Source organism: Octopus sinensis, linkage group LG14 (genome assembly GCF_006345805.1).
Source record: "Octopus sinensis linkage group LG14, ASM634580v1, whole genome shotgun sequence".
In the NCBI taxonomy this organism is placed as follows: Eukaryota; Metazoa; Mollusca; class Cephalopoda; order Octopoda; family Octopodidae; genus Octopus; species Octopus sinensis.
This window is the reverse complement of record NC_043010.1, coordinates 56,536,484-56,553,249: the sequence shown is the minus strand read 5'-3', so window position 1 is coordinate 56,553,249 and position 16,766 is coordinate 56,536,484. Positions and strand designations below refer to the sequence as shown.

Below are 16,766 nucleotides of genomic sequence, written 5' to 3'. Positions count from 1 at the left end.
ATGGCAGACGAAATACCGCTAAGCATTTTGCCCAGCGTGCTAACGATTCTGCCAGCTTGTAATATTAACACATTAAAGTGGGAGTGTGTATATGTATATATATCCTGTGTTAGTCAACCAAATCTAGAGATAGCAGCCAAATCCACCTTACATCACACCCCACTGTCTTAAAAAGTGACATATGGGATAATAATGTATCTGAGCTCAACAATTTCTAAATAAAGATGTGATGGCCACGACTGGAATGTCTTTCCTTATGGAGGAGACTGATCAGGTCTGACCAGCAGCTAAACAATATCTGTTCATGAACGTTTGGTCAATACCAGTAATTAATGAGGTTACTTCTCTTTGCCTTCCACATCACTTGACTGTGCTAAAACTGGACCAATGTGTGAACTTTGATATCAGTCTTGCCATAAGATGACATCAGATAACAACAACAATAATAATAATAATGGTTTCAATGTTGGCACAAGGCCAGCAATTTCGAAGGAGGCGGTGAGTTGATTATATCGACCCCAGTGCTTTATGTCTGGAGAAATATGAATTGAGATGAGGGCAGAGCAGGCCAAAAACCTGCTCTGTTGGGGGACAATGAGGATTTTGAGGTTGGTGCTTGGATGTTGAGCGTCTTCCAAGAAACATAACACCAAGGTACCAAGTCTTATGATTTAGGGAAAGAGACCCAGTGAGACCTTTGACCATAGGATGCTGTCTGCTCTCACGGAATGAAACAGAACAAGTAAGATTGATAGCTCTAAGAAGTAACGTAGAATAATAATAATAATAATAATAATAATAATGTTAATAGTTTCAAACTTTTGGCACAAGGCCAGCAATTTCAGGGGAGGGGGTAAGTCAATTACACCGATCCTAGTACTCCACTGACCCCAAAAGGATGAAAGGCAAAGTTGATCTCAGGAGATTTGAACACAGAACATAAATATGAATTCTGCCAGCTGGTTGCCTTGACATCACAATGACCTGGAGACTGAAATTTCCCTGGCAGCCCCAACATAAGTGAATTGCAAAAAGATCATATTTATGGCCCATGGCTTTTTCATATATTCTCTGGAAACACTCCCCCGACCCCTGCAGACATCAGTTTTACAATTGCAATGGCATCTTACCTGTTAGCATCTTTGGATGCAACACCTTGTTGTCCCTTGATGTCTCTGGTTGAGATCTGGCTACAACTTGTATAACTTAAAGCGAAACCAAATCATACTAATAACTACTAATAATCATAATAAGAAATAGTTATAGCAAGGTGGCTTAGTGGTTAGGTTCAGCCACAAGGCACAAGGGTGTGAGTTCAATTCCTGGCAGAGCATTGTGCCCTTGAGCAAGACACTTTATTTCACTTTATTGCTCCAGTCCACTCAGCTGGCAAAAAAAGAATTGTACCAGTAATTCAAAAGGGCCAACCATGTCACATTCTGTGTCATGCTGAATCTGTCTGAGAGCAACTCTGTTAAATGAATGCGTGTCTGAGGAGGAGGAGAACTCAGTCACTTAATTTCATTTATGTTCTGTTGATTGGGTAGACTGGAACACTTGTCATCGTCACTGACAGAGTACCTGTCATAACCTAGGTACAGACGAGAGATGTTGGAGAAAGAGGGGTCAGTCAACTATATTTTCCTCAGACAAAGCTACCTTTGAACGATACTTTGTGAATTCAGAATGTGCTCTTAATTAACATTACAAGGTATTTTGTAGGATTTTCTAACAATTCCGCCAATCCAAGTAGCAGGAGTTCTTGGAAACTGCATTTACTGTTTTAGGGGCCAAACTGTAATTCCTTGTGCTTTTATGACTTTCTCTCTCTCTCCCACTCCAACCACTCAGTCAGTTATAACAGCTCCTTCCCCCTGTTGGTGATGATGATGATGATGATGATGATGAAATCAAAGTGATCAATCAATAATTCTAAAAATCAATAAACAGACAAGTATTTATAGAAGAAATCACTTTTACTTGTAAAATATCAATTAACAGACACTTTCCACTTCACTCTCACCGAAAGGGCTTCTTTAAATTATATCTCCCCCATCATTTTCTCATTAGCAGAAAAAAAGGGGAACAAAATTTATTGAACAGTTTTTGTGGCAACCAACAACCCTTGTCCACTCCCTTCCCCACCCACAGATTGTTCTTAATCATTCTACACATTTTTTTACATTGCCTTATAAACCCCAACTACTGCTGGTCTGACAGTTCGATTATGCAGCTTGTAGCCTAATTTTGTGAGGGTTGCTACTGTCCCTGCTTCTTTGCCCTCACAACTCACTTCAAACATGGCTTCATGGAGGTAGGGGTCAAATTTGTCCCCTTCTTTTGGTATGATCTGTTCAATGGCGTGTTTATTAAACACTTTCTGCAGTTGGATCTCCGTCATGCTTAATCCTTCAAATAAATCTTTTAGATGCTGGTTCATCTCTAATTCTTCCTTTGGGACTGATTCAGTAGCTTTGGTCAAAATGTCTGCCACCTCAAAGAGGTCTCGACAGAAGCCCTGGATGCTGAATAGTTTGGCATCTTGGATCTGTTTATTCATCCTCATTCGAACGTTTTCACTTTCTGCCAATGCCAACAAGTATTTGTCCTGTCAAAAAGAAACAATTAAAAGCAATAATAATTAATATATTCACGAAGTAATCAAAAAATACAAGTCTTTTGCTACATTAATTAATACACTTCATTAAGTCTTTAGCTACCCTTATCATCATCGGTTTAACTTCTGCTTTTCCATCCCTGCATAGGTCAGATGAGACTAACCCAGCTTAATCAAACAACAAACAACCCGGACATTCCTTCATGGAAGACTATAAACATGGGACATCGTCTGGATGAACAGTAAATAGGTATGGGCCCACCACAGCCTTGTGAGTGGATTTCATAGATGGAAACTGAAAGAAGCCAGTTGTGTGTGAGTGCGCGCGTGCATGTATATGTATGCATGTGTGTGGATGCACGCATACCGTTTAATGTGCACTGTATTAAATAAAATAAAAACTACTAAGAGTCTCTTGGCATTGAGACACAGGGTCAGAGCATGAGGATTGCTTGGAAAGACAAGGCATATTATAGAAATTTGCCTAAGAAAATGTGTTAATGACAAGGAACTATTGTAGCTTTTATTTCAATAGAGTCCACATTAAATGATGAGTGTGTGTGTGTGTGCATGCGTGTATTCTTGTCTTGAAACCAAGCGATGCCTGTGAATGCACACGAGCATCGTACAAACAATGTTGGTCATTTCTAGTCTTCTGCCCCTCACCCCGAAGGGATGGGGGGGGGGAGGAGAGGATATTACATTGCTTTAAAACAGGTGAGAGTTGGTAACAGGAAAGGCACCCTGCTGTAGAAAATCAGTCTCAAGATTATTCGATGTGAGCCATGAAGAAAATGGACATTCTAAGATGATGACACTTTTGTCATCACAATCAGTTCACACACAAATATATACACTGACACACATCGTTTTCTTTGTTCAGTCATTAGACTATGGCCATGCTGGAGCACCACCTTGTTTCAGTCATTAGACTGTGGCCATGCTGGAGCACCACCAATTTTTAGGTGAATGAACCAATTGCAGTACTTATTCTATTGGTCTTTTTTGCCAACCAGCTAAGTTACAAGGGACATAAACACACCAACACTGGTCGCCAAGTGGTGATAGGGGGACAAACACAGACACAAATAGACACACACATACATATGATGGGCTTCTTTCAGTTTCCATCCACCAAATCCACTCACATTGCTTTGGTCAGCCTGAGGCTATAGTAGAAGACACTTGCCCAAGGTGCCTTGAAGTGGGACCGAACCTGGAACCATGTGGTTGGGAGGCAAGCTTCTTACCACACAGCCATACCTGCACCCATATATACAGGCATGCATATATAGAAGGGCTTTTTCTAGTTTCCATCTGACAAGGTTGACCAATACCTTGTCATCAGTTTCAAGGTATTGTTCAAGCCCTGGCTATAGTACAGAACATCAGCTGACCTCATAACAATAAAGGTCAACTGAAAAGTGACCAGTGGCTATAATAACAACAATAACTACCTTCATTTTCTTTACATTTTCTGTTAATTTCTTATTTTCTTCCAGCAACTCCTTATTCAGTTCATTATGTACAGCATCTGCAGCCCCAGGAGGGGGTGCAGCTGTTGTGGTGTTGCTTCCTTCAGCGACTTTATTAGATTCAGCTGCAGCGGAAAACTGACGACCAATTCTGAAAGTAAAACCATCATAAATTAGTGATCATTAACCTTTGACGAGAGGAGGTCAGCGTGGTATGGGTTTCATATATTGGCTACGGTCAGCAGGTCACCCCACCACCCACAAATCATGAAAAATTCTTTTCAAATTCACCTTTTACATTTTAAAAAACTGTTTTTCTTATATCTCTAAAGATAAATGACGAATACTCTGCAACAATGTAATAACAATATAACTGAAATGAACAGCAGTAACAACAACAATCTTTTAAGAACCAACAACCCAAACTCTAAACATTATTTACATTTGACGGATATTTGTCCTCATCTTGTTTGTTGTAAACACAATGTTTCGGCTGATATACCCTCCAGCCTTCATCAGGTGTCTTGGAGAAATTTCAAACCTAGGTTCTCATTCCTAAGGTATTTTTCAATGTTGTTATCATTATTATTATGTAGGTCACTGGTTGGAATCGAACTTGGAATCTTGGGGTTAGTAGCCCGGGCTCTTAACCACTACGCCATATGCCAGTGGGCATATGGCATAGTGGTTAACAGCGCAGGCTACTAACCCCAAGATTCCAAGTTCGATTCCAGGCAGTGACCTACATAATAATAATAATGATAACAACAACAACAACAACATCCAAAAATACCTGAGGAATGAGAAACCATGTTCGAAATTTCCCCAAGACACCTGATGAAGGCTGGAGGGTATATCAGCCGAAACGTTGTGATAACAACAAATAAGATGAGGACAAATATCTGTCAAATGTAAATGATTCCTCATCTCTTAAATACAGAACTGTATTATCAAACTGTAAACTTTGAACGCTCAACACATGAACTGTGGAACTAGCATGAACTACCTCACTTACTCAAACCCCTATTTTGTATGCAGTGGTCCAGTCCATTCTTGCCGGGGGTGGAGGTGTACTCTTGCACAACAGTTTTGACAGTCATATTTTCACAAAATTGTATTGGGTGTTGGGTGGGGTGGTGAGAGGTGCAACGTGGCCTATTTGATGTAGAGTGTGTACATGTGAGGTGAGTTGTCAAGGGAGTATCAGAGAAAGTAGCAGGTATAAGTGGAGAATGATTAAAGGGGTCACAATGTGGTGGAAGAATAGGAAGGCGTTAAAAAAATTATAACTAATAGTGATGATGATGATGATGTTATCCACTCTAAAAGCCTCCTTCTTCCTGTCCTCTCTGTTTCCATTTCTTAACTTCAATCCACATAACAACCCCACAAAGTGCCTCACAGACTTTAGGTCTCTTCTTAACCATTTCTGACAGACTCCCATCTGTGACTCACAGCCCTACTGTCTCCTCTACTGCCACTGTAATGACCTCTGCTCCTCACAGCCGGTCCACCCTGTACCATCTCCACCCAGTCTATACTGTGTACCCCTCCTCCATCTCCCAAACTTATCACAAGGTCCAACTCTTTGCCCTCTTCACACTGGAATTCCCTCAGAACCAACACTTGTCCAGCAATCAGCATCTTGAATCAACTCCATCGGGATTCCACATCTGACTCCTGCCACAAAATTATTGAAATATAACAAAGTTGCAACAAACGATATTTAGTGAAGGGTGTGTGTGTGTGTGTGTGTGTGTGTGTAAAACAACTTTCTAACACACGACACACATATAAACCTTCATACACACACACATGGACACACTTTCAAAAAGTTTCCCTCAAACAAATTTCATTCAAAAGATATCAGCCAATTCACAGCTCGAGATAGAGATCTGTATTCTGTTAACTGATAGTGTACATGGGATATATATTTATAAATATACATACATCAGGCGATATATGTAAGATTTAGATTTAAATTAAGATATAATTTTATATCGTAGGAAGTTTAGAGGTGAACTAAGGGAGACAATCGCTACAACGGTCACAGGCAGAGTTATCTTTCTTGGTACAGACTTGCAGTGACTCCTGGCAATGGAATTGTTCGGCCTTGAAGGCCACAACATATTCATTCTGCTTTGTTGACATAAAATGTCTATGCTGTGAATAAAGCCAATAGAAATAGTAGCTAATATCTCCCTCAAATTACACTGTTATCTTACAACATACACTAGATATGGTGTAGGGTGTAGTGTGGCTAGGATTAGGACAGGATGGTCACTGATGGATTGTTTTTGATCAGCAAGAGTTGGCCTGGGGCTAAACAAAAACAACAACAGAAGATGATCACAAGTCTAATATTGCACAATAACAGAGAGGGGTGAGAAGGAGAGAGAGAGAGAGAGAGAAAGAGAGAGAGTAAAACGTGGAAATGGAGCAGAGAAATTTTGTGTTGTTAAAAACGAGTTTGTAGAATGTAAAGTAAGGAAGAGTAGAGAAGATAATGGCAGAGATCATAGGCTTGCTGAATTAGGATGAACCTAAGACTGAACAACAACAATGCTTAGTGAGTGTAATTGGTAGATGGAAACTATGCTGAAGCTTGTCGTATGTAAATGTCAATTCAATATGCTGTCATTTAAGCAAGAAGTGGTGACGATATTGTTTCTGCAGGGCACAAATGCCTCTCCACGAGAGAATCAGTGAAATAAAGAGCAAGAATGGTTTGGAGAGCAAAAGAGTCTCCGGCTGCAGGAGAGATGTGCTTCAATAAAATCGAACAGAATTTATGCCAGGAAAATGGAGATAAATGGTTTTATATATGAAAGGGGGTAATGAAAAAAAGAGAGGAGATGATCATAGTTTGGATTTGCTATGGTTGGTCATGAGTGGACTGATGTTCACAAGAATAGCTGACCCAGAACAGACTAGCTGAACTTAACATTTTCTGTGAGCCTTAATGAGAAACAATATGTGAGGATCAATCAGTTTATTTGGTGAAAAACATTTAACAAAAGAAACAAGGGTTTTGTAAGTCTTTAACAAAAGTATCCTACAATGCAACCATTTATTATATATTCGCTGGCATTTTAAAGATTTAGTTTCACCAGCAATTTCCAGATTCTTGTTGACTGAGGATTTTGATGTGGTGAAACAATGACTTTGTCTCTCATGTGATTAACAGAGAGGTCAGAGGTCAGCAAAGTAGAGGTCAGTCGTCCAGAGGGTGTTATGTCTTTCATTAGAACTGTCTCAATTTGGGTATTTGACAGGTGATGAGGAATGTTAATTAATTTAACCTGGATCCACTTTTGGTTTCTATTCATTATTAGGGTCTAAACTCCCCAAGTAAAACATCTTCAAACTGAGACAACCACCCAGGCAAAGAATGTCCTGTTGATGACCGATTCCATTTCTACAATGAAGGGCAAGCATTATTTATGTCCACAGAGCTGGACCCCTTCCACACTCTCTCTAGCTATCTTTCAAACTCAAACTTTCCTTCCCCTTGCTTCGTTTCTTACTGGGGGAGCCAAGGATCTCTTCTATAAGACACCCTTATCTATCCCCCTTTCATACTTTAAGCTCTCAACTGGCACAGAGCTACTTCTCTTCCGTTCCAGCTGAAAGGTCTTTGCATTGCAAGTTACTCGGTGACCCTGTTGGTGTTGGTGCCATATAAAAAGCAACTAGCATAATCTGTGGGGTGGTTGGTGTCAGGAAGAGCATCCGGCTGTAGAAACTATTCCAAAGCAGACACTGGAACCTGGTGCAGCTGTCCAGCCAGCGAGGGAAATGGATGAAGATGAGAGTTCCATTGACAGGTTCTTCCTGGTCATGTGCAGTCAAAATATTGTTTTTCTTTCAAACTGGCCAGATCTGGTTTCTCACACCTATCCTACAATGTCATTCTAAAAGTAAACATTCACATCATCAAAATCTCAAAGCTTTGAGATAACGCACAATTAATTCAAAACAATGTGACTAAATAAGCATTTTCATTTGACAGAATAAAGTGAATGCGGAAGGATTAAGCAAAATTATTGTCCTCGAAAGTCCGTTGGAGACATCATACTGTGGACGTGATAGGAAACATTCACTCTTTATCCTTAAAACATAGACAAGTAGAAGAAGTCATCAGATGAGGGTGGATGAGTTTTGAAGTTGATACAGAGACATAGAAATAGCTGTGGGGACTTGATAAGTTTGGTTTAAGAAAGAGGGGAGAATCCTGGTTTTAATTCCAAACATATGAGACACTCCTCACTGCTTAGTGCTCCCTGCTCTGTAATTTACTGACGGTGAGCTGCCAGTCACTGTACGGTGACTGGAAAAGCAGAAGAGAGGTAATCTCTTCATTCAGCTCGCAGTGTTGTCTGTGGCCGATGAGGAGAAAACTACTCTTACTAAAAGTCATGGGTGGCATTCACATGGCACCGGCAATGACCACAACTACGATGGACAGGTCCCGTTTACATGGCACCAGCATGGCCACAACTACGATTTCACTTGGCCTGGTGAGTCTTCTCACACATAGCACATCACCAGAGATCATGGTCACTTGTCATCACCTCCATGAGGCCCCACATTCAAAGAGCATGCTTCATCACCTCATCCCATGTCTTCCTCGGTTTACCTTTTCCATAGGTTCCTTCCACAGCTGCCCTCCTCCATCCTGCTTGTCGATCAGTGTGGGACATGGCCAAAAAGTCAAAAGGTTCCCCATTTGCTAACAGTCTGTTTGGTAGGGGTGGTGGCCGACCAAAGTTTTTTGGTCGAGAGAAGAAGACACCTGAAAGTGTCATTGCAGAAGCCTCAGTTTAGATGAGAAGAAGGGTTTCAGGTAAGTCTGGCAAAAGAGAAAGTTGAGGGAAAAAAACCGTTTTTAGAGTTGAGTAACCAAACGAGCCTGGTAATTACTGTGGTTGTTCAGTATTGCTAATTAATTGGTAATTAACAAGGATTTTAATCTTTTTGGTTCAAGTTTCACTGAATTATTCTCTGTTTTAAATTCCTGGATGTTTGAAGAAGAAATATTGTCCATTCTTGTAGTGGCTGAAATACAGTCAGGTCATTGTTGCTTCACAAGAATTTTACCAAAGACAGCAACATCAAGAGAGACAGGTGTAAATTCCGTTAAGATGTTGCTCTGGTTGTTAAGTATGGCATCACCCTTTAGAAAGTATGTACTCCCATCAGTTTCGAAACCAGAGTATCTCTTATTTGGGGGGAGGGGAATCTGAGGGTTTGTGGCAATGATGTCCCATTGATAAATCCCTGAAGATGTTCAATATTAAGGAGGAGACAGGTGTAGAGAGATCAGTAAAACAGTTGTGGTTTTTTGTTTGTGAATGGTTGATGACATTGTGCTGTTTCTTGTAGTCAGAATGGAGAGGTTGGGCAGTTGGCGAACATCAAGACGTGACTCCTTCTCCTCCTCCTCCTCTTCACCACCTTCGTCATCATTCAGTTAATACATTCCTGATGTGTCACCTAAAATGTTTGTAAACTGAAACTATTTTCCCTAAAGGAAATTCAAGTGAAAACCTAACAAATCCGAGCAGGGTCTGGTGTACTGAGTGGAAGCCAGGCAACAACTGATGCTCTCTTGCTGATACAGCCAGCTTGTTTGTTCGTTAGTCAAGACACAAGTTCATCACCCAAGATATTGGTGAGAAGCTGTTGTAATCTGAGGATCGACGGCAGAACTATTCTTTTAGTTTCTGAACCAAAACAGAAAACTGGTATTAAATGACCGCACAGCAGTTGTGGGTGTGCAGGAAGTAATAAGGGGCCTGTGCCTCACTGTAAAAGACAAACGGTACGACGATGGTTCGATATTGCATTTTAGCAGGTCATGGCCTTAAATGTGGAAGATTTGGCAGAAAAGAAATGCAGGAAATCTGCTTCAGTGAATGAGAGAGGAGGAATGAGAGAGGAGGAATGAGAGAGGAGGAATGAGTTGAGAGAATAAAAAAGAGGAATGATATGTGAAAGAAAGAAGCCTGTGATTGAATGAGTTGCGAGGGGAGGGAGAGGACCCTCAAAATGGTAGGAATCAAAAGAAATAATGAACAACCATTATTTTAAATGATTACCTGAAAAATATAAGAGGGGAATGGACATGGGTAGAGTATGTTTGATCATGGAGCTGCTGGATGAGAGCTGACCTGGGGTTAAATAACAACTCATCTCAGTTAATGAGGAATCCTCTAGGTGGTCATATGGTTTGCTAGAAATAGACATAAATCTCCACCTAAAGAAAACAGCTGTTGTTGTTTAGCCATTGGTCAACTTTGATCCAGTACCGCAATCCATTCATGACTATCCCATCTAATTACCAAGAGTGATGTGCCCCACACTACATTATTCATGATATCTTTTAACTGAAACCATGGTAGGATGTAACGTAAGGAAGATTAGGGCTTAAAAACGACGAGAAGGTTATGGCTGGATAGGTTTTAAAAGACGAGATGACCACAACTGGAACGCTCTGAAAAGTCGGGATGGTCACGGTTGAAACGCTTAAAAGGACACATTTTCACGCATTCGAGCATCTGCGACTACGTGAAAATGAATCAGATATGTTTGAAAATGATTTTCAGAGAATTTCAAATAAAAAAAACTGAAAGGCGTAGAAATGGCTGAGTGACCCTTAGCGCCTGGTCACGATTTACAGAATGAGATCAAGTTGATAATCGGACATTAAGGGAAAAAAACAACGAAGTGTCTCGGTTCGAAACCCATCCCAAACTGGCCATTGTGGGGTCTATGCCGACAGCGAGATAATAATTTGGTTTGGGGCCGAAGTGGGTGGGTGTTAGGGTTGCGGCGGTGAACGGGGAAATACGGCCACAGAATGAGACAATTAATTAAAATATAAATAGAGGAGTTGTAACCAACAATGACGACACGATTTATAGAAACACCAAGGAATGGAAATAAAACCACTTTTAAAAGAACGATATTAATGAAATAAATCTACAACAACATAAAATAGGTTTGAGATATTTTTTCTGGAATTAGTCAGACATGGATAATTCGAGAAATACACGTGGTGGGCATTAAATTAATTAGGAACTCCTGGAGCGGAGTGAGAGGCATTGAAGAAGAAACATCCTGATTTCATCATTCACTGAGGTCAACGATAGGACGGGTGGGGGGAGGGGCAGGTACTTGGGACGTTCACACCCTTTCTCAAGGGCACAAGTCACTGTGTATAATACAGGGTGTGTGTGTGTGTGTGTGTGTATGAACACACACAAAGAGGAGGGGGGGAGATAGTATTACGTAAACAAATCTAAACACGCTGAGAAAAGAAAGGTTGGAAATAAGGGGTCAAAGAAGAAATATAATCTAAACCCTTTTTATAGGTGTAATTAGGGGACAGGGAGGGAGGGAGGGAACCTTTAAATAAATAAAATCAGCAATGACCTTTAAATTGAACGAGAGCCTCCCCCCTCCCCCACGCCATGTGTTGGACATTGGTTTACACCTGCATTAATTAACATTCTACCTGTGTTAGACACCTGAGATAGATACGGTGGGGCGAGTTAGTTGCATGTTGTTATGTAACTCCTGACCAGTCAGAGTAAGCGTTCCAACAATGACCATCCCGTTTTCCATCGATGTCCTTCTTTGTTTAACCAGGTCAGCCCCGATTGACCAGACATATGATCAATGGCGTTCCAACCATGACGATCAAGTCTCTTCAGACACAGTACACCAAGGAATACATTATTTAATGTTCTCCTTGTTTTCTTTAAAGACAATAGGATGTGATTTGGTTGCTATTTCTAGCAGGTCGATCGGCTTGGTATGATGTCGGCAATGAAATGTGAATCGAAGGTTTGTGGACTTACCTAATAAGTGTGAATCCGGGTGGATTTAGTTTGGTCGAGTTGAAGAAATATCGCGGGAGACGACGACAATTGAGAGAAACCCTGGACAACAAGTAGGACGACATGATGGGGAGAGACGGAAGTGACGTCAAACGTCACATGACTAACACTTGTCTCCCCTGAATGGTAATCTTCACCTGTTCATTCATTTTCCCTCTAAAGACACAGAAATTCCAATTTATTACAGTTAAATTGTTAAATAAATACGGCGCCGAGTGAATATAACATCTCTCCGTATTTTTTTGTGACTGCTAAAAGCTTTGATTTCAAATCCTGCGGAGGTCAGCTTCACATTTTATTCCACGAGGGTTCATAAAATAAAGGGTCAAACGAAAGTGTTTGACCCGAAAGTAAGGTGTTTGGGCTGAGCAGAAAAAAAGAAGTGTAATAGGTGTAAAACAACAGGTAGTAAACGAATATGAAGAAAAACAATGCGCGCTGGCGAACGGGGGGGGGGGGCGAGGTAGAGGACTCGGAAAATTCCCAGGATCCGAAAACTCAACGTTAACACCCGTCACTAATTAAAAAAAAAATAGTGTACTAGGTGTAAAATAATGTGTAGTAAACGAATATGAAGAAAAAAGAATTTCATGGACGGATGGGGAAATGATGAGAGGACTCGGAACATTCCCGGTGCGAATTTTCCGATCCCCCCCCCCCGTTCGCCAGCGCGCATTGTTTTTTCCATATTCGTTTACTACATGTCTTTTTTTGCTCGGATCAAACACTTTAGTTTGATCAAATAAAGTACCAGTCAAGTACGGAGTTCGATTTAATCGACAATCGACTTGTACCAACATGTAATGGGTTGTCATGGTAACAGCAGAAGCCAAATCCTACCATTGGGTATCGATGACATGTGAAGGGATACACCTGTTCAGGTACATAACTGTCGTCACACATCAACACCTGAGAATACAACCACTAACTCACACACACACACACACACACGCGCGTTCTCTCTCTCTCTCCCTCCTTCTTTCTCTATCTTTCATTCTCTCTCTCTCTCTCTCCCTCTAAAAGTGGGCCTCATTAACAGAAGAAATACAATCTAATCCCTTTTATGGGTGTAATTAGGGGGCAGGGAGGCAGGGAACCTTTAAATAAATAAAATCAGCAATGACCCTTAAATTGAACGAGAGCCGTCCTCCCCCACGTCATGTGTTGGACATTGGTTTACACCTTTATTAATTGACATTCTACCTGTGTTAGGCAGCTGAGATATATACGGTGAGGCGAGTTAGTTGCATGTTGTTATGAAACTCCTTGATGGAAATGTCTTTTATAATCATTGTTTTAAAATACGGACTGCTCGAATTTGCCATTTACTTCTGTTTATAATTTCAAAATAATTTTCCAAACTAAAAGGTGTGAGATTTAAGGAAGATTGAGCTGTTGTTTTTACCACCCCCACGACCACCTGATACCTTCCTCGGTTTTTGGTCACTTTGACATGTATTAATGTTTTTCAATATTTTTCTCTCCATAAAGACATCAAATGGAATGACGATGCACCCAAGGCCGGTCCATTGCTGGGATTTAAGCAAAAAAAAGAAGTTTTTATAAATACTTTCTCTCGGCCTTCACAATTGCACCAAGCGACTGTGAGCGTGGATTTGTAAGGAAAAACATTTATCAACAGAAGAGCAGATGATTGAAATGAATTATCTTTTACATACTTTTAAAAATCACTGTGAAAAAATCCTAAGCAATGACCTCACGCTCTCCAATACCTGTGTGATCGATACTGTGTGATCGATACAGGTGAAGTCTAGTCCGAGCATGGGGGACAGGGGGATAATTCGGATGGAAAGGATTTTTTTATTTGGGTAATCGTACGAGGTTCAGTGAGTAGAACACACATTCACAAAGGATTACTGAAAATAGGCAAAAGTAGAAAAGTTAAGACTGGTTCAATTTGAGCTTCGATCCAGCATCTTGGAAAGGAAAACGGAGGAGAGAAGTCGCTTGGATCGACTTTGCTCTGCTTGGCTTCCATTGTTGGAAATATCAAATAGAGAACAGAGAGAGAGAGGGGGGGAGATGAGAGAGAGAGAGATACAGAGAAAAAGAGCGAAATGAGGGAGATAAAGAGAGAAAGAGGGAGATAGAGAGAAAAAGGGAGAAAGAGAGAGAGATAAAGACAGAGAGACAGAAATGAGAGAGAGAGAGAGAGAGGTAAAGGGAGAGAGGCAAAAGAAGACGGGAGAGTTTGTTCATAAATTATTTCGTTCCTTCTTTTATACATTTTGATTAATAATGGAAAGAAAAAATATCCATTAAACGTGAAAAATTTTCTCAGGAGATTTCTTTGTCAATTGTTCACAGATTTCAGAAATGTCGTTAATAAGGGCTGCAGATTTCTACTGGACTGAAGGGTGAGGACAGGGCATTCAGCTGGTAATGTCTGCGATGATAGGGAGGTTTGCACTGCAGAAATAGGGGAGAAGTATAAGGATCAAGTGAGGGTCTTGTACAGAAAATCTTGGTCAGGCTTGGGAGGACCGTGTAGGGTGGACATACTCAGGGCATCTATGGCAGCCGATCAAAGACCGACCGACCACCCATCCATCCATCTACCCCCACCACATATATATATATATATCAAACGGATTTCAATATTTGGCACAAGAAATTTCAAGAAGGCAAATCGATTTAATCTGCTCCAGAACTCGACCAGTATTTATTCAATCAACCACAAAAGGATAAAGGGCAAAGTCGACCCTGGCGGAATTCGAATTCAGAACATAAAGTTGAAAGAAATGTCGCTAAGCATTTTGTCCGGTAACAATAAAGTAATACGGTGTATTATTTAATACACCTCATACACATATATATGCTATACTACGTGATTTCATTTAGAGTTAAATAATGTGCTCAGGTGCACCACAACTTGTCAAAAGTGCACATAAAGCACATGCAGTAATGTACAAATGTCTGGAAAGTGAACTGTGTATGAGTCAGATACATGCTTGCGTGTGTATGGAGGGGAGAAAATCAGGTGTAGTGTTGGCGAATCTCGGGAAGCATGGACGTTTTGAAGGATGCAGTGCTCCGACAACTAACAACTGATGCCAGCAGTTTGTTCCATGCTTCAGCAACTCTTAGCGTGAAAAAATGTTTCCGAAAGTCATGGGAGCTGTGCCGTTTTCTGACTTTGTAAACATGTCCATGGGTGTTAGACGGGTGGAGTTTGAAAAGGTGCTCAGAGTTATTGTTTGTAAGATGGTTGATAATTTTATGGGTGTCTGCCAAGTCAGCTGCCAGACGTCGGAGTTTCAATGTGTCCATGCCCATGGAAGTAAGGCGTTCAGAATATGGCAAATGCCTGATGGAGGGTATTCTCTTGGTTGCACGTCGCTGAACGGCTTCCAGACGATTAATATCCTGAACAAGATAGGGGTTCCAGACCGGTGATGCAAATTCCAGGTGAGGCCGTACCATAACTATATAAAGCCGCATATAGATAGCCGGAGAGCTGCTCCCAAAGGTCTTGGTGAGTGGTGCTAAGATACCCTCAGCCTTCTTGGCAATTTTAGTGATGTGTTTTGTCCAACGCAAATCGCAGTCGACAATAACGCCCAGGTCACGTTCACATGAAGACTTTTTGAGACTAGTGTTGTGGAGGGAGTAGGTGGACGCTGGGTTTCTCCTCCCAAAATGCATGGTGGTACATTTGTCCACAGCCAGCTTGAGTTGCCAGTCCATGATCCACTGCTGCATTGTGTCCATGTCTGCTTGCAATAGAGATCTATAGTGTACAGGATCTGACCTCTTTATTTCGAGGTACAGCTTGATGTCATCTGCATATTTCAGCACTGTGGCATTCTTTAAGTTGACATCTATGTCATTAACATATGCAACAAATAAAAGGGAGCCAAGAACAGATCCCTGTGGTACACCAGATGTCATCTCATAGGGTGAAGAGTGCTGTCCTAGAACTGCGACAACCTCTTTTCGGCCGATAATAAAGGACTTTAACCAGTTATAGAGTTCGTCTCTTACACCCATTGCAGAAAGTTTCACCATAAGTCTTTTGTGTGGCACAGAATTAAAAGCCTTAACAAAGTCCAGGTAAACAACATCCACCCAGGATCTGCGATCAGTGATTTGGGTAATGTCCTCAAGAAACTCGATGAGTTGATTACAGTAGCTGGAGTTTGGAATAAAACCAAATTGTGACGGCTGGATGAGGCTGTGAGACTTCCAGAAGTTCCAGAGGGTTTCCCTCAGTTTGGCGAGGCAGCTAGTAAGACTAACGGGGCGATAGTTGACAGGCGATGTGCGGTCACCTTTTTTGAACAGAGGGATAACACTTGCAGTTTTCCACTGCTCTGGAGTAACACCATTGTCAAGACAGAATTGAAAGAATAGTGAAAGTTGGTTTAGAAGAAAGTACCCACTGCGTTTGAGAAGTAGTTTTGCAACACCATCGAGACCAGGAGAGGCATAGTTACGTTTATTCTTAAGGTTGTAGCATTGCTGGTGTAAGTTTCATAGTAGTTATAGAGTCCGGTGTCAGAGGTGATGGAGATGGAATATTTCGATCTTCGACAGTAAAGATGCCTGCATAGCATCCAGCAATGATTTCTGCACATTCTTTGGGATTGCCAGTAATCTGTCCTGTGTGGGGATTGCGAAGGGAACCAACTGGAGAGTGAGGTCTCTGCTTTGAGTGTACATACTTCCAGAACACTTTGCTGTCAGGGTTGGTTGCTATGCGCTGTTCGAATTCAAGCACTGCCTTTTTTGTCACCTGCTTGAGGTGGT

The 16,766-nt window shown here is 41.2% G+C and overlaps 1 protein-coding gene across 2 annotated transcripts; it reads right to left on the bottom strand.

The window, feature by feature from the left end:
• Nucleotides 1-1,957: 1,957 nt before the first annotated feature.
• LOC115219056 (grpE protein homolog 1, mitochondrial) lies at nt 1,958-12,118 on the bottom strand. 2 transcript variants are annotated; one of them, XM_029789109.2, is made up of 3 exons: nt 11,958-12,118; nt 4,075-4,243; nt 1,958-2,608 (listed from the first exon to the last, which is right to left on the bottom strand). In XM_029789109.2, exons 1-3 carry the CDS (start codon nt 12,059-12,061, stop codon nt 2,180-2,182), a joined length of 702 nt encoding a protein of 233 aa, XP_029644969.1. In that variant the 5' UTR covers nt 12,062-12,118; the 3' UTR covers nt 1,958-2,179. The 2 variants fall into 2 exon arrangements, with proteins under 2 accessions (XP_029644969.1, XP_036364945.1); XM_036509052.1 differs by having other exon boundaries at nt 4,075-4,245; nt 11,963-12,112.
• Between the last annotated feature and the right edge of the window lie 4,648 nt (nt 12,119-16,766).

Excerpts from the sequence above, each read along its gene's own strand:
- LOC115219056 (XM_029789109.2), bottom strand. The coding sequence starts at position 12,061 with ATGTCGTCCTACTTGTTGTCCAGGGTTTCTCTCAATTGTCGTCGTCTC. Across the intron at positions 4,244-11,957 it reads CCCGGATTCACACTTATTAG|AATTGGTCGTCAGTTTTCCG; the intron begins GTAAGTCCACAA and ends TTTTACTTTCAG. Across the intron at positions 2,609-4,074 it reads AAAATGTAAAGAAAATGAAG|GACAAATACTTGTTGGCATT; the intron begins GTAGTTATTGTT and ends TCTTTTTGACAG.